The sequence below is a fragment of the Canis lupus genome, chromosome 18 (genome assembly GCF_003254725.2).
Source record: "Canis lupus dingo isolate Sandy chromosome 18, ASM325472v2, whole genome shotgun sequence".
NCBI lineage: Eukaryota > Metazoa > Chordata > Mammalia > Carnivora > Canidae > Canis > Canis lupus.
In genome coordinates this window covers 48,815,304-48,834,107 of record NC_064260.1, presented here as the reverse complement: position 1 = coordinate 48,834,107, position 18,804 = coordinate 48,815,304, and the positions used below count along the sequence as shown (strand labels likewise).

The 18,804-nt window shown below is 54.4% G+C and overlaps 1 protein-coding gene and 1 long non-coding RNA gene across 2 annotated transcripts; both read left to right on the top strand.

Moving 5' to 3' along the window:
• The first annotated feature begins 11,405 nt into the window (after nucleotides 1-11,405).
• LOC112663572 (uncharacterized) lies at nucleotides 11,406-12,631 on the top strand. The gene is made up of 3 exons (XR_003139332.3): nucleotides 11,406-11,562; nucleotides 11,651-11,791; nucleotides 12,247-12,631. It is a non-coding gene; the product is annotated as an uncharacterized LOC112663572 (long non-coding RNA).
• Nucleotides 12,632-13,156: 525 nt separating this feature from the next.
• On the top strand, nucleotides 13,157-17,203 carry SMIM38 (small integral membrane protein 38). The gene has a single exon (XM_049096622.1). The coding sequence runs from the start codon at nucleotides 13,365-13,367 to the stop codon at nucleotides 13,494-13,496; it is 132 nt and encodes a 43-aa protein (XP_048952579.1). The 5' UTR covers nucleotides 13,157-13,364; the 3' UTR covers nucleotides 13,497-17,203.
• Nucleotides 17,204-18,804: the final 1,601 nt, after the last annotated feature.

Below are 18,804 nucleotides of genomic sequence, written 5' to 3'. Positions count from 1 at the left end.
TTCCCCATCAGTGCTGGGAGCTGGGCCTGGCCCCACGCAGATATTTCAATCATGCTCTACAGGTTCCATTTCTCAGGTGGGGAAACTGAGTTTTAGACGGATATGTTATTTGTCTAAGACCAACGAGTGGCAGAGTTGAGAAAGGAACCAGGACTTCACAATCTCCCTTGACACCATGTTGCTTTTCTCCTTCCAGATCTCTCCATGTGGCTGAGGTACATCTACACAGGGACCTGGGATTGATTTTTCCAGTGATCATTGGCACGTGGTTGTTTCTGAGTGAGGGGGTTGCCTCCCCCCCGGAGTGTAAACTTCTCCTGGTCAATGATTTCTCTCGTTTGGTGTCTTTTCCCACGAAGCATGGTCTTGTACACAAAGGGTCAGCTGCGTGTGAGGATGAGCCCGTACTCGAGCCTTTTAAACACGGTCTCATCTCCCCACGATGTTCCTCAAGGTAATGGGTAGACCTGCCAGGCCCCTGATGGATTTGGGAATCATAGCATCCCTGTACACAATGTTTGGTATACAATAGGCACTCAATAAATGTTTGTAGTGTGAACGAATGAACTTGGAGTCATTCATCTAGTGGATATATAATCAATTCTAACAAAACCCAGTGGAACACAAAAATCAGGGTCAAGGCTGAGTGTCCAGGGCATTTGAAACTTCAATGACATGGTTTTGGTCACCCAGGTTCTGGGGTTGGGATCTTGAGGGGAGATGAAGAGAGGCTGTTGGGGCAGGGCCTGGAGTCTTGGGAATGTGCTGCTCCCCAAAACCCAGGTCAGCACCACCCAGGGCTGATGTGGGGTCTGGGATGAGCTGGGGCTGGAGGTCTCAGGACCCTCGCCCATGCTATCTGTCACTGAGCAGGTTTTGTTGCCAGTAAAGACAAGACTACCCTGGTGCAGGGTCTGGTGTGGCCCCGTACTCTGTCCATGGCAGGTTCTTGGTGGTGAGGAGGGGCCTCCAGCAGGAGCTAGCCCCAGTGCAGACTTCCATCCTAGGGACAGGGGCAGGGAGGCAGGCTCTCAGTCAGAGTAGGCTCTTGGCCTCAGGTCAAGGGTAGGACTCCTGCTGAGACCTGATGCTCACAGTGAACTCTTGGCAGCAAAAGCAAGTTTGTCGCCCTGTTTTGTTTTCCAGGCTTAGAATCACACAAAGCACCAGAGTTGGACCTTCTGGATTTGAGCTGGAACACTCCTCACGTGTGCCCTCGTTGCTCCCCTCTTCAACCCAAACGTTTCAAAACCAGAGTCGTTCTGGTGGGACTGGCACCTGGAGACAGAGGACACATGCAAGGGGCCACCCAGCTCCTGAGGGAAGACCATACTCATCAGCTGGGGAGGCCAGGAAGGCTAGGGTGGCAGTGGCAGAGGAGGGTGGCCCAACCTGGCAGAGGAGAGGCCAGACTCCTATTGGTTTCCCTATGAACTCTGGGCAGCAGGCTGGTAAGGAGGGGCCCAGTCGGTTTATTCCTGCTCTGTGACCTGGCATTGGGTCCAGGGGCAATGGGTCCCTTCCCCGGCTCCTGAGGGACAGGCAAGCTCTGCCTGCATCAGCTGGCCCAACTTCTGGGAGCCCAGAGGGCTTGAGGGTCCTAGATCCTGCGGGAGCCCCAGAAAGGAGAAGAGAAGGGGACCCTCCTGTCACAGGCTGTCCACATGGCAGGCTTAGTGCTGCAGCCTCTCCGTGGGCAGTCTCACCAAATTCTCAGTCAAGGTCCCTCCCCTGCAGCACTAGTTTTGGGTGAATCATGTCCTGTGTGTGGCATGTTGAGCAGCATCCCTATGGCCTCCACCCACTGGCTGTCAGCCACCAACCCTCAAGTCCATGTGTTCAGATGTCACCGAATGTCCCTTGATGGGCAAGGTCACCCCAGCTGACAGAGGAGGGATATGCGGGCCCAGAGAGACCAGCGACTCACTCTTGGTTTACGGAGCAGAGCCCAGGGGAGGGCACGATCCATGCCCTGAGCGCCAGGACAGGCTTCTTGGGAATGGGAAGGAAGGTGAGCTTGACCCTGGCTCGGAGGTAAGGCCTCCGGAAAGCAGAGGGCTCAGTTATCTCTCACTGCACAACAAATTTCCCTAAGAATTAAGGGCTTAAAGCAACCATAAACACTGTCTCTCAGTCTGTGGCCCAGGCATGGGAGGGGCTTAGCTGGGTGGCCGTGGCTCAGAATCTCTCCGCAGGCAGCAGTCGGTGTCTGTGGAGGATGTGTCCCCGGGGCAGCTCCTCGGGTTTGGAGAGCCTCACTCAGCACCTCGCCACCCCTGGGTGAGCGTCCTCGATGCAAGTGGCCGGGCTCACCACGGTGAGCCACCCCAAAGGAAGCCACGGTGTCTTTTAGGGCCCTGCATGGACCCCCACAGACACATTTCTGCAGTGCCCTGTGGGCTCCCACGTTGGTCCTGTGAGGAGTGGGAGAGGCGTGAGCTCGGGAGGTGAGGATCATGGTGGAGGGGTTGGGGGTGCATCTCGGGAACTGGCTACAACCAGCAGGAGAGGCATCCAGGTGGGAGGACTGTGAGTGAGGGCGGTGTGTCTGGGTAGGAAGGAGAACAGCCTGGTTCGTGTGAGTGATGTGCATGAAAGGGATGAGGTGGGGGGACCTCGACGGCCAGGCAGGGGTTTGGGCTGGATCCTGTGGGACAGTGCCCCAAAGACCTGCGTTCCCCATGTGGCACCTCTGGTCGTTGTGGGGTCTTTGAGGGGGCTGCCTCAGTTTCTCCCTCTGCAGAATGTCGGGGTTGCAAGGGTTGACTGCAGGAAGAAGAGCTGGAGGTGCTTGGTGGTCATTTAAAGAGCAGAGGCAGTATGGGTTGCTCTGTGCCATGTGGGGCTTCCCAGACAAGCCCAGCGGAGGACCACAGCCTGGGGCCCAGCCGGATGAGCCAGCGGTTCTCAGTGTGGTGTGGGAGGGCCGAGGGGATGGGGAAGTGCTCCCCCTGGTCCCACCACTTGCTCTGCTGCAGTCACCCCTCAGATGGGCTCCGTCCAGCACATCCTTCCAAGAGGTGGCCAGGAACAGGGGCCTGCTGCTGCTCGACACTCTCCCCACCTGTAGCTGATGCCCCCTCTTCCCGCTGCCTTGGGGGGGAACAGCAGTGCCCAGTGGCCTGTGGCTTGTCACCTTCCTCAGTCCCAGCACCCAGATGGACACTGGACTTCAGGAGTTTTGGGGCTGACGTGTGTCCAAGGGGAGCCCTGTCAAACCCCAGACATTTGCTCAGCAGGAAATATTACAGGGGAGACAGGCTGCCCTTGCGAGGGTTATCTTAATCCCAGGCTTCCTTTGGGGCTCCTCCTACTGCCCCTCCTGCTCCAGAAACAAAGCTCAGAATAAAAAAAAACAAAAAACAAAAAACAAAAATCAAAAACCAAAGAAATTTCAGGAGCCAGAAGCACCCTGGGCTTCATAGACTTCCCATTGTGCCTGATGGAGGGGCGACCATGCTCTGGGCCTGACGTAATGCGGCCTGGCTGGGGCGCCCCCAAAGCCCCGCACCTGTGGCCACAGAGAAGCACGTTGGCGGGCCGGTTCCCTGGAAACATTAGATGCATCATCCAGGCTTAGTGTCATTTCAGATCACCTGGTGAGAATGTCGGAAATGAGGTGGGGGCTCCTGGGGGGGTGGCAGGAGGGGTGAGGAAGCAAAATCCCTCTTGGCAGGGGTGCTTGTCAGTGATGGCCGGATTTCCCAACAACGGCGTGGACTCTTGTCTCAGAGGGGGTTCTGGGCACATCTGCACTCTTCTACACCGGCGGGCTTCAGGCCGCATCCCCCACAGTGCCACATGCATTCTGGGCAAGGGATGGGTATGTGATGGCAGGACTGGCCTCCGGGATCTGTGGGGTGTCCCCTGCACACGGGACTGAGATTAGCTGGTGTCCAAGCCCATGGGCCGGGCCAGAAGGTGAGGAAGGGCGCTTCCTCCAAGGGCAGCGGCTCAGCTCAGCTGATACGGCGGCCTCGGGTCAAGGAGCCAGGGACTTGGGTCAGGCTCCATCAAGGTCACACAGGGGCAGAACAGGCATTTGTGAAGATCGACTTAGGAGAAAACTTTAGGTAACATTAAAACCATCTTTGGACAAGCTGACAGAGCAGAAACCAGTGAAAGGGCTTGGAGACCCCGTAGTGGGGTCAGACACACTTCCCTGTGCTGTGGTTTGTTAGAAAGACCTGCCTGCCCCCCTCCTCCCCACCGCCCCCCCACCCCACCTGCCCCAGGAATAAATGCAAGACCATCTGCAAAGCGCTGAGCTTTGTTTGCCCTGGGCTGGGAATGTGTGCATCGAATGCTCTGGCGCTGTGCAAGCGATCACGAAGGGGCGACAAGGACTGATTTGGGGAGTTTTAGCGAGAAGGCGAATTTGCAAATACGGCACCCATGCATAATGAGGGCAGACTATCCCTCAGCCTCAAAGAAGAAGGGGAGCTTGAGGACCAGTCCTGGACAGGGAGGTTGGCAGAGGCCTCTCTCAGAAGGTGGAATTAAAGCCAAAACCTGAAGGTCGAGGAGGAGACAGCCCATGAGAGCCGTGTAGGGGTCAGCACGGTGTCCTTCCTCAAGGTCAAGATCAGAGTCACTGTTCCTTTCTGCACAGTTGTGGGGCAGCAGGCTTTATCTCTGCCCTTTATTTCGAGTTTGCCACGCGACCTGTCTGTTCTTTTTGTAACTTCCTTTCAGATTGTGTATTTTCCTTCTCATTTGAATCTCTCCCCCTCTACCACCCTGGACCTCAGGTAATCTCTGTTCTTTCCATGGTGACTCCAGAGGCTTTTACCAGGCGTCATCAACTTTTACACGCCTAAGTTAATTCATATTTTATTCCCCTTCCAGTGATGGGAGGCTTTAGAATATGTCACCTCCCCTCTGACTGATGACTGATGGGCAACTGTGTCATGTATTTTATTTCTAATTTTAACCTCCCCAACTTAGACATGATTTTTCTTGTTTTATGCGGTCAGTGTTTGTTTATATTTACCCAAATGTTCCCCAATGGCTCCCATGGCTCATGATTTCTCTTGCATCTTGCCTTTTCCTTCTGGGGTTATTTCTCTTTGGCCTGAAATATATTTTTTGAGATGTCTTTACAGGCCGAATCTTCGTGGCAAACATCTTAATTTTTATTTGCCTAAAAGTGAACTGATCAATCTTTTCTTTCATAGTTGGTACTTTTGTGTGTTGTTAAGACGCCGGCGCTGCCCTGAGGCCATGTCGATGTCTGTCCTTTGAACGTTTTACGGTTTTGCCTTTTGCGTTGAATGGTTCAACGACCTGGAGTCGATTTCTGTGTGAGGCGTGAGGTAGGGGGTCTGTGGTGGGCATCAGTGTTCTCCACCAAATATTCTGGGGCCTAAGTACCTCAAGGCACGCGGTCAGATGGCAACTCTCCACCCAGATCTGTATCTGTTACCCACACTGAGTAACAAATCACCACTAACACAGCAGCTTAAAGCAATACCCGTTGATTAGGTCACAGTTCGTTAGGGCAGAAGTCCGGGTGGGCTTGACAGTTCTCTGCTCAGGATCTCACAAGAGCCCAGCGTGAAGGTCTTACTGGGAGGCTCTGGGGAGGAATCCACTTCCACGCTCATGGTTCTTGACAGGATTCACTTCTTTGCAACAGTAGGACTGAGTTTCCCCGTCTTCCCACTGGCTGTCGGGCCAAGGGGCCACTCTTGCTCTTGGCTTCTAGGGGCCACCCTCAGGCTCTAGCCATGTGGGCCCTCCTCTGACAACATGGCAGCTCACTTCTTCAAAGCCGACAGGAGAGTCTCGCTCCTCTCTGCTCCGACAGACACGTCCATGTATGACCCACCTGTGGGAGTGACCGCGCCATTGCATTTGTGGTGACCCCAAACATGCGACTTGTTTTTGGCCAGTGATGCATGAGCAGCTGCAGGGATGTCACCTCTGAGAGAAGCTTTAACAGGTGTCTGTGTGATTTCCCTTGGCTTTCTGTCCTTGGTGGGGTCTTTGCTGTAGCTGATACATTTGATTGCATTTGTGTTTACAACTCATGTTTCTCAAAATGCCACAGAAGGCATGAAAAGACCACCTGTGGACTGAGGAGATGTAACATGTAGAATGGACAAAGAATTAGTATGAAGAGGATGGATGTTTTGATACAAGTTTTACTATTATTAAGGTACAGCAAGGTCAATGGATCAGGAGGCAGGAGCCCACTGCACCATGGGGTCATGCAGGCAAGTACCAGAGTCGGTCAGGAGAGAAAGGGAGCTCGCAGAAAAACGTGGGCGAGGACTTTACTGCAGGTTTCTGTGGAAACGAATAGGTGGGGCAGGGCAAGCAGGCTGAGGATCCGCTAGTTTGAGTAATTTCAGCAGGCTCTGGGGTACTGAGGCTGTCCCTGGTTGTGTGGCACCTGCCCTGGAGCGATCAGGCCCCAGGGGGACAGTAGCTCAGAGTGTGGAGGCCTGATAAAGCATAGAGTTGGGGTATGGGCTGGTGTGTATGAGAGGCGTGCTCCTGGGCGAGCCGTTTGCTGTCTCTAGGAATGGGCTGACCCTGGCAGTCCCTCTAGGGACAGCCAGGCCCCAGATGCCAGAGCTTCAGAACACAGGATATCGATGCATGGTTAATTCAGTGAAGAATGCCTATAAATCAGTAAGAAGCAGCTCACTGGCCAAAGCCTAAACTCTAACTTCATAGGAGAGGAAACCCAACATGGAAGATTAAAAATAAAACTCTAAGACACTGTTTCTCACCTGCCAGATTGACAAACATCAGAAAGCCAGCGTTGCTGAGGATGAGAGGAGCCAGAGCATCTGCACACCGCTGTCCCAAGTGTCACTTGGTGCCACCACTTTGGAAAATAAATCAGCATCTTTCTTGCAAAGTTAAAGATATGTGTTCTTTAGGACGCCTGGGTGGCTCAGTGGTTGAGTGGGTCGGCTCAGGGCATGATCCCAGAGTCCTGGGATTGAGTCTCACATCAGGTTCCCTGCGGGGATCTTGCTTCTCTGCCTGTCTCTGCCTCTCTCAGTGTCTCTCATGAATAAATAAATAAAATCTTAAAAAAAAAAAAAAAGATATGTGTTTCCTTTAACCAGGCACACACATCCATAGACAAACTCCCCAAACCTTAGCGTACGTCCTTATTCACGTGTTTGTGGTTGGACACATACAGTTTTAGGTGATTGTTTTACTCCTAACCCCTATGATACGCAAAGGCATGGTTTTCTGCCTCCCTGTTGCTGTGGGGAGGCCAGCGGAGGGTCCCACTGTCACCTGGACTTCAGCTCTGCCTTGCTTCTCCGGCCGTTTCCAAGATACTCTCTTGGGCCATAATCATTCCTGATGCTCCATAATTGCTGATTTGGATCCTTGAAACCATGACTGCTGCTGCTCCTGACCGGCCCCGGGCCTGTCCCTGTGGCTCTGCGAGGTGGCAGTTACAACTAACATGTTCTTCTTTCAAGGCAGTGCTCTCTGTGTCTGTCATCTTAACATACCTGATTAAACGCAAAATCTAGGTATATTTTAATAGACTTGTCTGACGGTGGACTCTGGGATGTCTGGATCTGTGCATGGATGGCTTTTATCAGCTCTGAAGAACGCTTCTCTCCCCTCATCTGCGAGCCTTTGCCCCACTCTGTCCTCTCCTCTGGGCTGCTGTGGCCATGAGTGCCACCGTCATGGGGTGGACCCGAGCACAGCAGGGGAAGCAGCGAGCAGGAGAAGCAGGGGGTGGAAGAGGACAGAGCGCTGTGCTTGCGGACAGGTGCCGCTGCGTTTTCCACAAGCGAGCCATCGCCTGGGGCAGGCCTGGGCCAGCCTGAGCTATCTATCCCGCCCCTGATCATTGAACACCATCTCCCACTGGTGACAGTGGGGACTCCAAGAGGCGTGCGGACACAAGCCCCTTTGGGGGGGGTTGTGGCATTTCCGAGGGGCAGGCAGTTCTTGTGTGACACACATTTGGTGGCAGCAGGGCCCTTTCTTGTGGCTCAATCCAGCTCTGAGAGCCCACAGCGTCTTCCTGCCTGTCGCTCTGCAGCCCGTTCCAAGGGCCTTGCCAGCATTTCCCCGATCCCCCTGCCTTCCTTTTTAAATTTAGAAATAAATAAGAGAAACAGAATCGAGGCCCAGTCACGCCTGGGAAACTGCTGAGATCTCCCCCCCACACCCCCGCCCCACTCACTACATTTCTTTTATCTTAAAAAAAAAAAAGTACCATTAGGTCATCTCCTCCCCCCCCCCCCCCCATTTCTGGGAAAATCTTTATTTTGTGTATTTCTCAAGCATCTTGACATTCCGTCTCAGACTAACGGAGGATCACTTCCTTCCAGTTCCCCTCAAAATTCCTGCCAGTTTTATCTTTTGCAAGGGCCTCAGTGCTGCAAAGCAAACCCCCCTCCCTCTGCCCCCCCTCCCCCTCGCCTCCCTGTGAAGAAGAAAGGGCCCCTGGCTCTCTGAGGTCTTTAGGCAAAGCAGATACATCCCCACAGAGCCTTCAAAGGTGCCTCCTCCAAAGCCGCAAAACTTCTGCCGGTTAACTCTTTCAAAGAGCTTTAGTGGGCCTGTGAAAGCCGTCTGGGTTCATTGATAAAAAACGAAAGAAAAGGTATTGTTTTTAGCACTGTGGAAGATATTAATGAATCGTATCAGAGGACAGCGAGTATTTGCAAGGGGCTCTGGTTACCTTCACCTACTTGTTGCCCTTAAAACACGGAACGATGGCAGAGTAAAGCTGCCCCTGCCACGACGCCGGAGCAGACGCCTCTCCCTCCCACACCCCAAAGAGTTAAGCAGAAATGGTTAATATTCCTCCCTTTGGCCCCCACGTCCCGTATTCTAATGTATGAACTCTCTCATTCAGACGTGAGCGAGCCGCATATGCTTCCCGGGCTTGGCGACAGCTCGCCTCCTCTACATGGCACGTATGGACTCCGCCGCAACGTGCGTAAAACCACAATTTTATGAACACGCAATGCTCACCTACACCGTAGGCCCCCGCCGTGCATGCACACATGTGTAGCCCCACGTCCCGAGTGGGGCTCGCTTTGTCCCCCTGCCTCCGAGGGCTCAGCCCGAGGTGAGAAACAGGGAGCAAGGTTATTAAGAATTCTGACAAGGTAGGCTGAATAAATTGTGTTTTCTTTGTGTGCCTTAATCCGGTGTTGTATTGGCTTCTCGGACATGGCTAATTTATTTGGAATTTCATTCTGTTCCTGACAGCGTCCTTGACTAGCTGTTTGATCACCTCGAGCAAAGTTACATACCAGCTTTCAACTGTTGGAAGGGCAGCGGTATAATTTTTCTCAAGTGCATTCTCCGGGGTCCGGCTTTAAGCTTGCAGCGCGACGTTTCAGATGGCTGGGGCCGGCCCTTGTCGGGGAGAAGCCGACCGCGCGGGGGTCTCCCTCAGGGAGGAAGCTCTCCACTTTTACCCACTCATCCCACTGTTTGGGATTTTAATCTGCTTTTGTGGGGAGGAAGAAAGAAAATTAATTTTCGCCCGTCTGTGAGCACGGAGCATTTTAGTAGAAACCGAGTTTGAAATGCTCGTTCCGTTGACTTCACGGGTCCCCACGCCGGCTGCATTTTTCACATGCAATCTTCTCAGGGGACGAGGTGATTCAGCCACAAACCTTCCTAGGGGGCCGACCGCCGGTCTACACGGCTCCTCGTTTCTCCAGCAACTTGTGCCTTTCTAGGCAGAAATAGGAGTTGACATTCATTCTCCCTTAATTCATATGTTTTCTGTAATGTTTGCTTATTTTTTGGTATAGCGAGCATGTCTGCTTACAGAAAAAGAAAAAATAATGATGATTTTCAATAAGCCTCCGACGCCTTTGCATGCCTCACTTGTAGCACAGATGTGGCCGGTGGTCTTATAATTTGGCCAGAACAGGTCTAACGGAAACGGGTGCTTCTTTTACTTTGGGGTCTTGAGTCCCTTCCCACCAAGTGCCTTTTAGGTGCTGGGAGCTGAGCTAAGTTCCTGAGGATGTGGCCAGAGCTCACATGCTGGACAAAGATAGAGGATTTCAGAGACATCAGTGCCATGATGAAAGTAAAAAACAAAATCAACCAACCAAACAAAACCAGGGTGATATGTTGTATGGATCCTGGGTGAGAGGACCTATCTTCACTCACTGACTCCTGCCCTGGGGTCCCTGAAGTCCACCGGATCCTGTGGCCTTTGGCAGTGATTTATTTCCCTGGCCTTGCTGGCAGACATGCGAAGGGGCTATTGCGGAACACTGCATGACACCCAGCAACTCAAATGAGGCTCTCGGGGCTGGTTCTGGTGCTGTCACCCACAGTGACAGCTGGTCCTGGGTGGGTGCTGGGCAGTGCCTCCATCCCCAGCCCTCCTCCTCTGGCCTCCCCTGAGGAAGGGGTCACCTGGCATTCTCTTAAGGAACAGTGAGAGAGGACTTGCCCGATGTTGCTTCAATGGTAGACCACTGGGGTGTAGGAAGACCGTTAGGCTCTTTGCTATAGATTTGTCCTCACCTCACTGTCTTCGATGGTCCCGGGCTGGAGCCTCCCCCTGCACAGCTCTGTCCATTGTGGAAAACTCTGACTCGCTTTGATGGGGATACTCGTCATCTTTGTCAGGGGTTGCATTTGGGGCAGGTGCTTTAAGAGGTGGTGCACTGGGAGAAATATGAGTTTGGTGGGGAGGGCAGGAAAAAAGGGAGAAGCCGAGAAGAGGTATGACTTTGGGCATGGTCTCAAGTCCATGGTGATCCTGAGCAGAATTATGGGGCCTACTTTTGGCCTTTGAGTTTGCACTGACTGTCAGGGGAGCTGGGCATTCACCCCCACCCAGCCCAGTTGGTCCTGGGCATGAAGGTCCCCCTAAGTGCTCCCCAATTCAGAGCTGCGCAGCCCCCACAGCCAAGCATGTCCCCTGGAGGAGACTTATGTTGGGAGCAAATGGACATTGAAGTCTGGGATCGGGAGCACAGAGATGGGTAGAGGGTCCCAGGGGTCAGGATGCAGCCCTGGCCATGCTCCAAACCCATCATCGCTGCAAATTACAAAATGACTAGAACAGGGAGCACGCAGTGTCTGCTTCCCGAGGGACGGTGGGAACTGAGTGACACCTGCACTGCGTGGCCTGCCTGCTGTACTGTCTCATCACCGAATTATTTTCTCCTTGTGGGCAATGGCCACCTTACCCATCTAAGGTCTGCTGCACCTGCAAGTCAGGTAGACCCTTCTCAGGAGAAGTCAGTGCTGGGCACAGCCGTGACCCTGTCCAGGGGATGGGGCATCTGCTTCCTCTCCTGAAGGGCGTGCTGACTCCGGGGCCTGAGGACATCTGTGCTGGAACGAGGAGGCCTCTGTGATCCTAAGGAGTCTGGGTGTGTGGATGCCATGTGACCAGGGTGCTGTTGACTTTGTGTGTCCCATGGTGTGCTTGGCAAACAGAGAGATTTACCCAAGGCCACCTCGTTGCCATCTGCCAGGTTGGGAGCTTTGGAGCAGGAGGCAGAGGACGGGGCTCTGCCTGGCATGCACTTGCCCCTCTGGCTCTCCTGGGGTGCCCACCCAGAGATGCTGGCCACGCAGGTAAGCAAAGTGCCCCGCTCAGGATCCAGCCTCTTTTCTCTCCTTAAGTTCGTGGCAGCTTTCTCCTGGGACTTTGTTCCATGTGCAGATGGGTGCGTCCAGGAAGGCGACTCCGTATACCACTGAGGACTTCTCTGCAACACTCTGGAAGTCTTTATCAAGGGGTTGCCCGTTCTAGAATACTCTATGTGATTGCTGCCTCCACATCGGGCTCCCATTAAGTTTTCACGTAAGTTTGAAGATCACTTCATGATCTCATATACTCTGCATGAGGCATATAAGCCCAGAGCTTAGTGTCCCCCGAGAGAGTCCTGGTCAGCAAATGTGCTGGGTCACCTGGCCAGATCCACTGGCTGGTGGCTTGCTCCATGGACAGAGGCAGAAAAAGGCATCTGCCACCCAGACCGCAAAGAAGGGCACAGTGCACTGTCAGTCTGGGTGATGGCTGAGCTTGCAGGGGTCAGCACAGAGGGGGGGATGCCACTGGGGCTCATGGTGGGTGGGACTGGCCCACGGTGAGTGCCCGGTGCACGTTCACTGGGATTATCATGATGAGAACCACACTCGAGTGCTGCCATCCTACTCCACTGCCCATCTTGGGTTGTGCTCCTGGTCAAAGCCATTGCATTTGGTCCTTAGGTAGAACCTTCTGGAAAGGCTAAGGAGCACATTCTCATTTTGTAGGTAAAGAAAAAATTCAGGAACTGGCTTCAGGTGGCCCCTGAGCCATCTCTCTGAGGAGGAGGTACCTGCGGGTGGACCATTACCCAGGTGAGAATGTGCTTGGATCCCAGGACCGGGAGTTCAGGGACCTCGGCTCTTCCTGGTGGGGCCCCTTGAGCTCCGACTGGGGCTCGCTCGTCATTTTGTCGTGGGTTGCATTCGGGGCAGGTGCTCTGTGTCATGAGGCCGTAGAGTGGGAGTGGGGGGAGGTGACCCAAGTGTCTCTTCTCCTGGAAGGCTTGGCTGGGAGAGGCCGGAGGAGGGGCAGGAGCGGCCGCGGACGGGCCTGCGCGTGTGCGTGGGGGTGGGTGCGCGGGGCCCGCGGACAGGGGCGCAGGCTGTCCCTGCGGAGGCGGGGGGGGGGGGGTGGGGGGGGCCCTTCCCGGGACGTCGTCTGCTCCCAGCGCAGGAGGCCGCTCCGCCACCGCCACCGCCACCGCCACCGCCACCGCCACCGGACCCCACGCCTGCGCCCGCGCCGCCGGCCTCGCCCTCCCGCCCGGGGGCTGAGCCCGGCCTGAGGCCCGGGGTCGCGGCGAGGGCAGGGGGCGCCGGTGGGGGGAGGGGCGCGGGGGGAGGGGCGCCGGTGGGGGGAGGGGCGCGGGGGGAGGGGCGCCGGGGGAGGGGGCGCGGGGGGGTGAAGGGGCGGCCCCGTCCCCCGCCGCCCCCGCCGCGCGGCAGCTAATTGGGCCGAGACAGGGCCCGATTGTGTGCGCGCCGGAAGCGCGGGCGTGGGCGGCTGGAAGCGCCGGGCAAGGGGCCGCCTCGCCCCGCAGCTGCCGCGGGGCCGCGGGGTGACGTCAGCGGGGGCGGCGGGGGCGGCGGGGGCGGCGGGGGGCGCTCGCGGGCTCGGCTCGGCCTCCACAAAGCGCCCATTGTCGGCCCGGGGCGGCGCGCGGCGGGGATGGCGCCCGGGGCTCTGGGCCGCGGAGGCCGCTAGGCTCGCCCGCCGGGGAGGCCCGGGATCGGAGCGCGGGGCCGGGGGCTGTCGGGGGGGGGGGGCTGGACGCCCGGAGCCCCGACCCCGCGGCCCAGCCCTCTGCACCCCGGCCCCGGCCCCGGCCCCGGCCCCCGCCCGCATGGGCCCCGACCCGCTCCTGGCGCTGCTGGTCGCCGTCCTGCTGGCGCGCTTCCTCCTCTGGTCCTGCCTCGGCACCTACATTGAGTATAAACTGGGCCGGAGGCAGCCCCGCAAGCCCAAGGAGGACTAGGGCCCCTCCCCGTCGGGAGGGCCGGGCCGGGCTGAGGCCGAAGGTGCGCGGGCCGCGGGGCGGGGCGGGGCGGGGCGGGGCGGGGCAGGAACCGTCCCCTGTGCCCCGCGCCCCGCGCACCTGGCAGGCTGGGGCACGACCCACTCACACGGACCAGGGCTGCCCTGGCCACGGCCCGGCCCGCGGCCCGCTCAGGACAGAGGGGCCACCGGGGTCTGGGCGCTGTCACTGGGCGCGCGATCGTGGGAGTGGGTCTTGCTTTAGGGCTCTCTCTGCCTCTAATTCTTTGTAAACATGTTTGCAGGAAAACGTGGGGATGAGCCAGAGGGTTGGGGGGAGGTGCCTAAAGGACAGATGTGGTCACATCACAAGCCGGCCCCACCACCAGAGCTGCCCTGTGTGTCAGCTTCCTCTTGCCTCCCCCCGGGAAGTAATAGCAAGTTCACACAACTGCCTTGGTCTTCCCTAAAGCAGACCCCTGGAGGGTCTCAGGACAGGTGTGTGACACCCGAGTTCACCCAGCTCTGGCTGGTGGTAGGGAAACTCTCCCCATGTCTAAAACGGGCGCAGTAAGCCTTGCCTCCCTCAGAGGGGGATGACGACGGTTGGGTCACCTGCACGCTGCTGGACGTGTGGAGGACAGTGCAGGAGAGAAGCCGGGGACCCAGGGCCCTCGGTTCCTTTGTACTCTTCATGGTGTGGCTGAGACGTACCTCAGAAGGCTGACAGGTGGGAAACTTGACACAAGCCAAGCACCTGGCGCCTCCCTGCCGCCCACCTCCCCGTCACACCTAAGGAGCAGCATGTGGTAACTGCGTGGTTCTCAACCTGGTGGCAGATGCGAATTGCCCTGCAGATTTTAGCAAACGTGACCGCCAAGTCCCACAGACCAAGAAGCATGGGCAAGGGACAAGGTGTCTCCAGGAAGCTGGGACCTGGTTGCACTGTGCCTTCGCACAAGGACTGGGGGCTTGTGTCAGAGCAGAGTCCCGGGGAGCTGGTGTCGCTGACCCGGGTGAGCAGACTGAGGAAGCCCCGGCCGGAAGCTGCCCACCTAGCCTTGCGGCATCCTGGCAGACGGACCTGAGCCAGGCGTGCAGCGGGGCCCGACAAGCTCATCGACACGGAGATCTCTTGCTCCTGGACGACCTGCCACGCTTGAGACAACCGCGGGGACTGGGGAGCCGGTCAGCCAAAGCAGTGACCTTCTGAAGGTGGGACAAACCAACCCAAGAGACTTTTGATGGTGGGGTGTCTGGGGGATGGTTTGCAGATGAGGCTCTTCTCTTGTGGGTGACAGTCTGGAAAATCTGCACAGGGTGGGGTTACCCTGCATTGATTCATCCAGGTCTGGGGGTGGCTGTCCTCTGAGCAGTTGTATCAGCCAGTGGCCCAGCAGCACCGCATCCTCCCCGTGTCAGGAACCTGACTAGCATTAGGGAGGAGGTGCTCTCATCATTCTTCAGGAAAGTGCCTTTCAGTTCTCTTTAAAATGCTGGTGTGATTTTACTGATCTAAGAAGAATGACATTCATTATCAGGGTCATATGCCGAAGAGGTTTGCCTAGGATTGTCCATTTTAAAATGGAAAGTTCCGTGTCCTGGGAGACTCCTCCATCCAGGGCAAAGCAGTCCCCCAGCCCCTACTCAGATGGGGGAAGTCAGCTCAAACAACATGTGGCGGGCCTGCCCGTAAGCTGCGTCCCGCCTGTGTGGGCACATGGCTACGCGGAATGGCATCCCCACACGTATTTGAGGTTTGCCATTTGGTCCCGTGAGCCAGAATTCTGGGGCTCTCGCAGCAACCCCTTCCGTTGAGGCTGCCTGGCACAGAGGACAGAAGCAGGTGCAGCTGCCAGCACAGGACCCTGGAAGAAGACCAAATTCTGTAGTGTTACTTGAATCACTTTCCAGTTACACTAGTCAAGATATTACCCCCCTTCCCCCGCCCCGCTTAGGCCAGTTTACGTTGGTTTCTTTATTCACAAATGACAATTCTGATGAATGCAGGCCTCTGCATCCGCGCACCAGCCATCCATCTACAGCCTCACGACGCATGCCTGGCTCAGAGCAGGCCCTCAAGCCACGGCGGCTGAGTGAATGAGAGGCTGTGCCCTGGCCTGATAGCAGGCAGCGACTGCATCCAGCTGCAAGTAACGGCCAAGGGAACAGTCACTTAAGCAGGAAGAGCTTGTTTTCCTCTTCAATTTTCTTCTTTTCACGTAGCAAGAAGTCTGGCTTTTGTCATTCCCAGGCCGTGGTGTGGCAGCTCCGGGATATTATCAAGGACTTAGCCCCTTCCATATTTCTGTCCTGCCATCCTTCACACGTAGCTTTGGTCTTCATGGTCACAAGAAAGCTACTGCTACTCCGGGCGTCTTGAGTGAGTTCCAGGCAGGAAGAGAAAGAAAAGGGTGATAGAGGGGGGAGAGGCTTTCCCTTGATGTGTAAAACCCTTAGTTGTACGGCTCACAAACTAGAATCATGTCACCTGGCATTCCTAGATGCAGAGGAGGCTGAGAAATAGAGTTTTTTAGCGGGGCTCACTGCCACCTGAGACGTCAGGTTTCTCTTATAAAGGATGGCTACCTGGATATTAAGTAGGCAACTGGCCACCACTGGCCTTATTTTTTTTTTTTTAAAGATTTTATTTATTCATGGGAGAGGGAGAGAGAGAGAGGCAGAAGCAGGCTCCATGCAGGGAGCCCGACATGGGACTCGATCCCTGGTCTCCAGGATCACGCCCTGGACTGAAGGCGGCGCTAAACCGCGGAGCCACCCGGGCTGCCCTGCCACTGGCCTTTTGCCATTCTTTTTAATTGTCTTCATTCAGAACACTGTTTTGGGTATTTGGGTGACTTTTGTGGTACCCTTATGTGCCAGCTTTGCCCTTGTCTGCTCTTTAGGGACAACAGCTGTGCTCAGCTGTCTTTTGCAGCTCCACCCTGGAGTCGGCCCGTCTTCTTGGGGCTCCTAAGAATTGTTCCAGTAAGAATGTCTGAGGCTGAAACAGACATGTTCCTTCTGAGAGATACAAGGAAATTCTCCTTTGCCCACAGTGGGTAGCAACAGGCCCAGACTGTAGCACATGGAAGGTAGACGGTGAACAGCTGATGGATAGGTGAATGGTAGTGATGGCTAGTGGGTGGATAACTGGGTCTTCAACTCGGTAAGCATGGGGGAGTGGAGGACTCATACTAGGAGAGGCAGCGTGGATACAACGTGTAAAACACAGTGCCTGCCCTCAGGTAGCTTCCAGGCTGGGAGCTAAGAAGTGGGCAGAGAGACCTGGAAATAGATACTAGCTCTGCACTAGGCAGATGGTTATTAAGCACCAAAAGTGTGGTCAGTGCAGGGATGCCTGGGTGGCTCAGCAGTTGTGCATCTGCTTTTGGCTCAGGTCATGATCCCGGGGTCCTGGGATCGAGTCCTGCATCAGGCTCCTGCAGAGAGTCTGCTTCCGCTGCCTATGTCTCTGCCTCTCTCTCTCCATGTCTCTCGTGAATAAATAAATAAAATCTTTAAGCAAAACAAAAAGTGTGGCCAGTGCAAATTAAGATATACTGCCGGTGTAAGATACACACCAGATTTTGAAAGCTGGATACAGAAAAATATTGTATAATCTCATTAATAATGGTCTTACATTGATCATGCATGGAAATGGTAATATTTTGGTCATAATTGGGTTAAATAAAATACTAAAATTCATTTCAGCTGTTTCTTTTAGTGTGTTTTAATGTTGCTATTAGAAAATTTAAAAGTACGTATGCAGCTTACAGTATTTTTATATCGTACAGCATGGTGCCCAAACTGTATAATGTAAAGAAGTGCCCGAGTGGGCACACTGTATTTTACAGGAATGCAGAAGAGGGCTTTCTGGAGAACGATTTGAAGTGATAATGTAAGTACTACACACCAGAGCTTATGAGATGCAGCTAAAGCTGTTCTTATAGGAAAAGTCATTTCTTAAAATACTTACATGAACAAATAAGGGAAAATGAAAATTGGTGAATTAAGTACATGACTCAATAAATTTAAAAAAGAATGATAGAACAAAGCTAAGAAACACAGAAGAGACGCAAAGAGAAATAAAGGTAAGAGAAAATTAGTGGACAGCCCGGGTGGCTCAGCGGTTTAGCGCCGCCTTCAGCCCAGGGCGTGATCCTGGAGACCCGGGGTCGAGTCCCACATCCGGGCTCCCTACATGGAGCCTGCTTTTCCCTCTGCCTGTCTCTGCCTCTCTCTCTCTCTTTCTCTCTCTCTCTCCCCTCTCTGTGTATTCTCATGAATAAATAAATAAAATCTTAAAAAAATATATAAAAAAGAGAGAAAATTGGTGTAATAACAAAGTGATAGAATTAATAAATGTCCCCAAGTCCTGGATTTTTAAAAATAACATTTCTTATAGGTTTCCTTCTCCTTTTTCTTTTTCAACATTGTGTTAAAATACACAATGCAAAATTTACTATCTTAAGTTTTTTTTTTTTAAGAGAGAAAGCGCAGGCGTGAGTGGGGGGAGGGGCAGGGGAGAGAGAGAGAGAGAGAGAGAATCTCAAGCAGACTCCATGCCCAGCGAGGAGCCTGACATGGGGCTGATCTCATGACCTGAGCCAAAGTCAAGAGTTGGGCTCTTACCTTACTGGTTGAGCCACCCAGATGCCCCCAGTAACCGTTTTTTTTTTTTTTTTTAAGATTTATTTATTCAAGATAGACATAGAGAGAGAGAGAGGCAGAGACACAGGGGGAGGGATAAGCAGGCCCATGCCGGGAGCCCGACGCAGGACTCAATCCTGGGACTCCAGGATCGCGCCCTGGGCCAAAGGCAGACGCGAAACCACTGAGCCACCCAGGGATCCCTCCATTAACCGTTTTTAAGTATATAGTTCAGTGGTAGTTTTGAGGGAAAAAAGCTAACAATCAATCCCATTCTTATGTTTTAAATTTACCAGTGAAGAGTGAGCTCGTGAAACTCTAGGCCCCCATGCTTCATGTGAATAAAAGCAGAATCCCAGATCCAGGTGCTCTGTCTCTCCAGCTGTGACCTTGCCGTGTGGCCCCAGGTGTGCTGTGTGATTTCCACGTCCAAACCTTCATTTTTTCAACGTTTCCTGACAGTTGCTACTGAAGACCATCTTGCAATCACAATAAGAACCACAGGAGCCAGTGTGGCCACAAACTAGGTTGTTGGTAGGCTGAGACCACACACAACACCTCTTTAAATCAAGAAAGAAAGCATTGAAAGGCCCAGAATGTTTCAAAGAAGGACCCCTACTACACCAAATACTCAATACTATTTATACTGCTCTAGC

Coding starts and splice junctions, on each gene's coding strand:
- SMIM38 (XM_049096622.1), top strand. CDS start 13,365: ATGGGCCCCGACCCGCTCCTGGCGCTGCTGGTCGCCGTCCTGCTGGCG.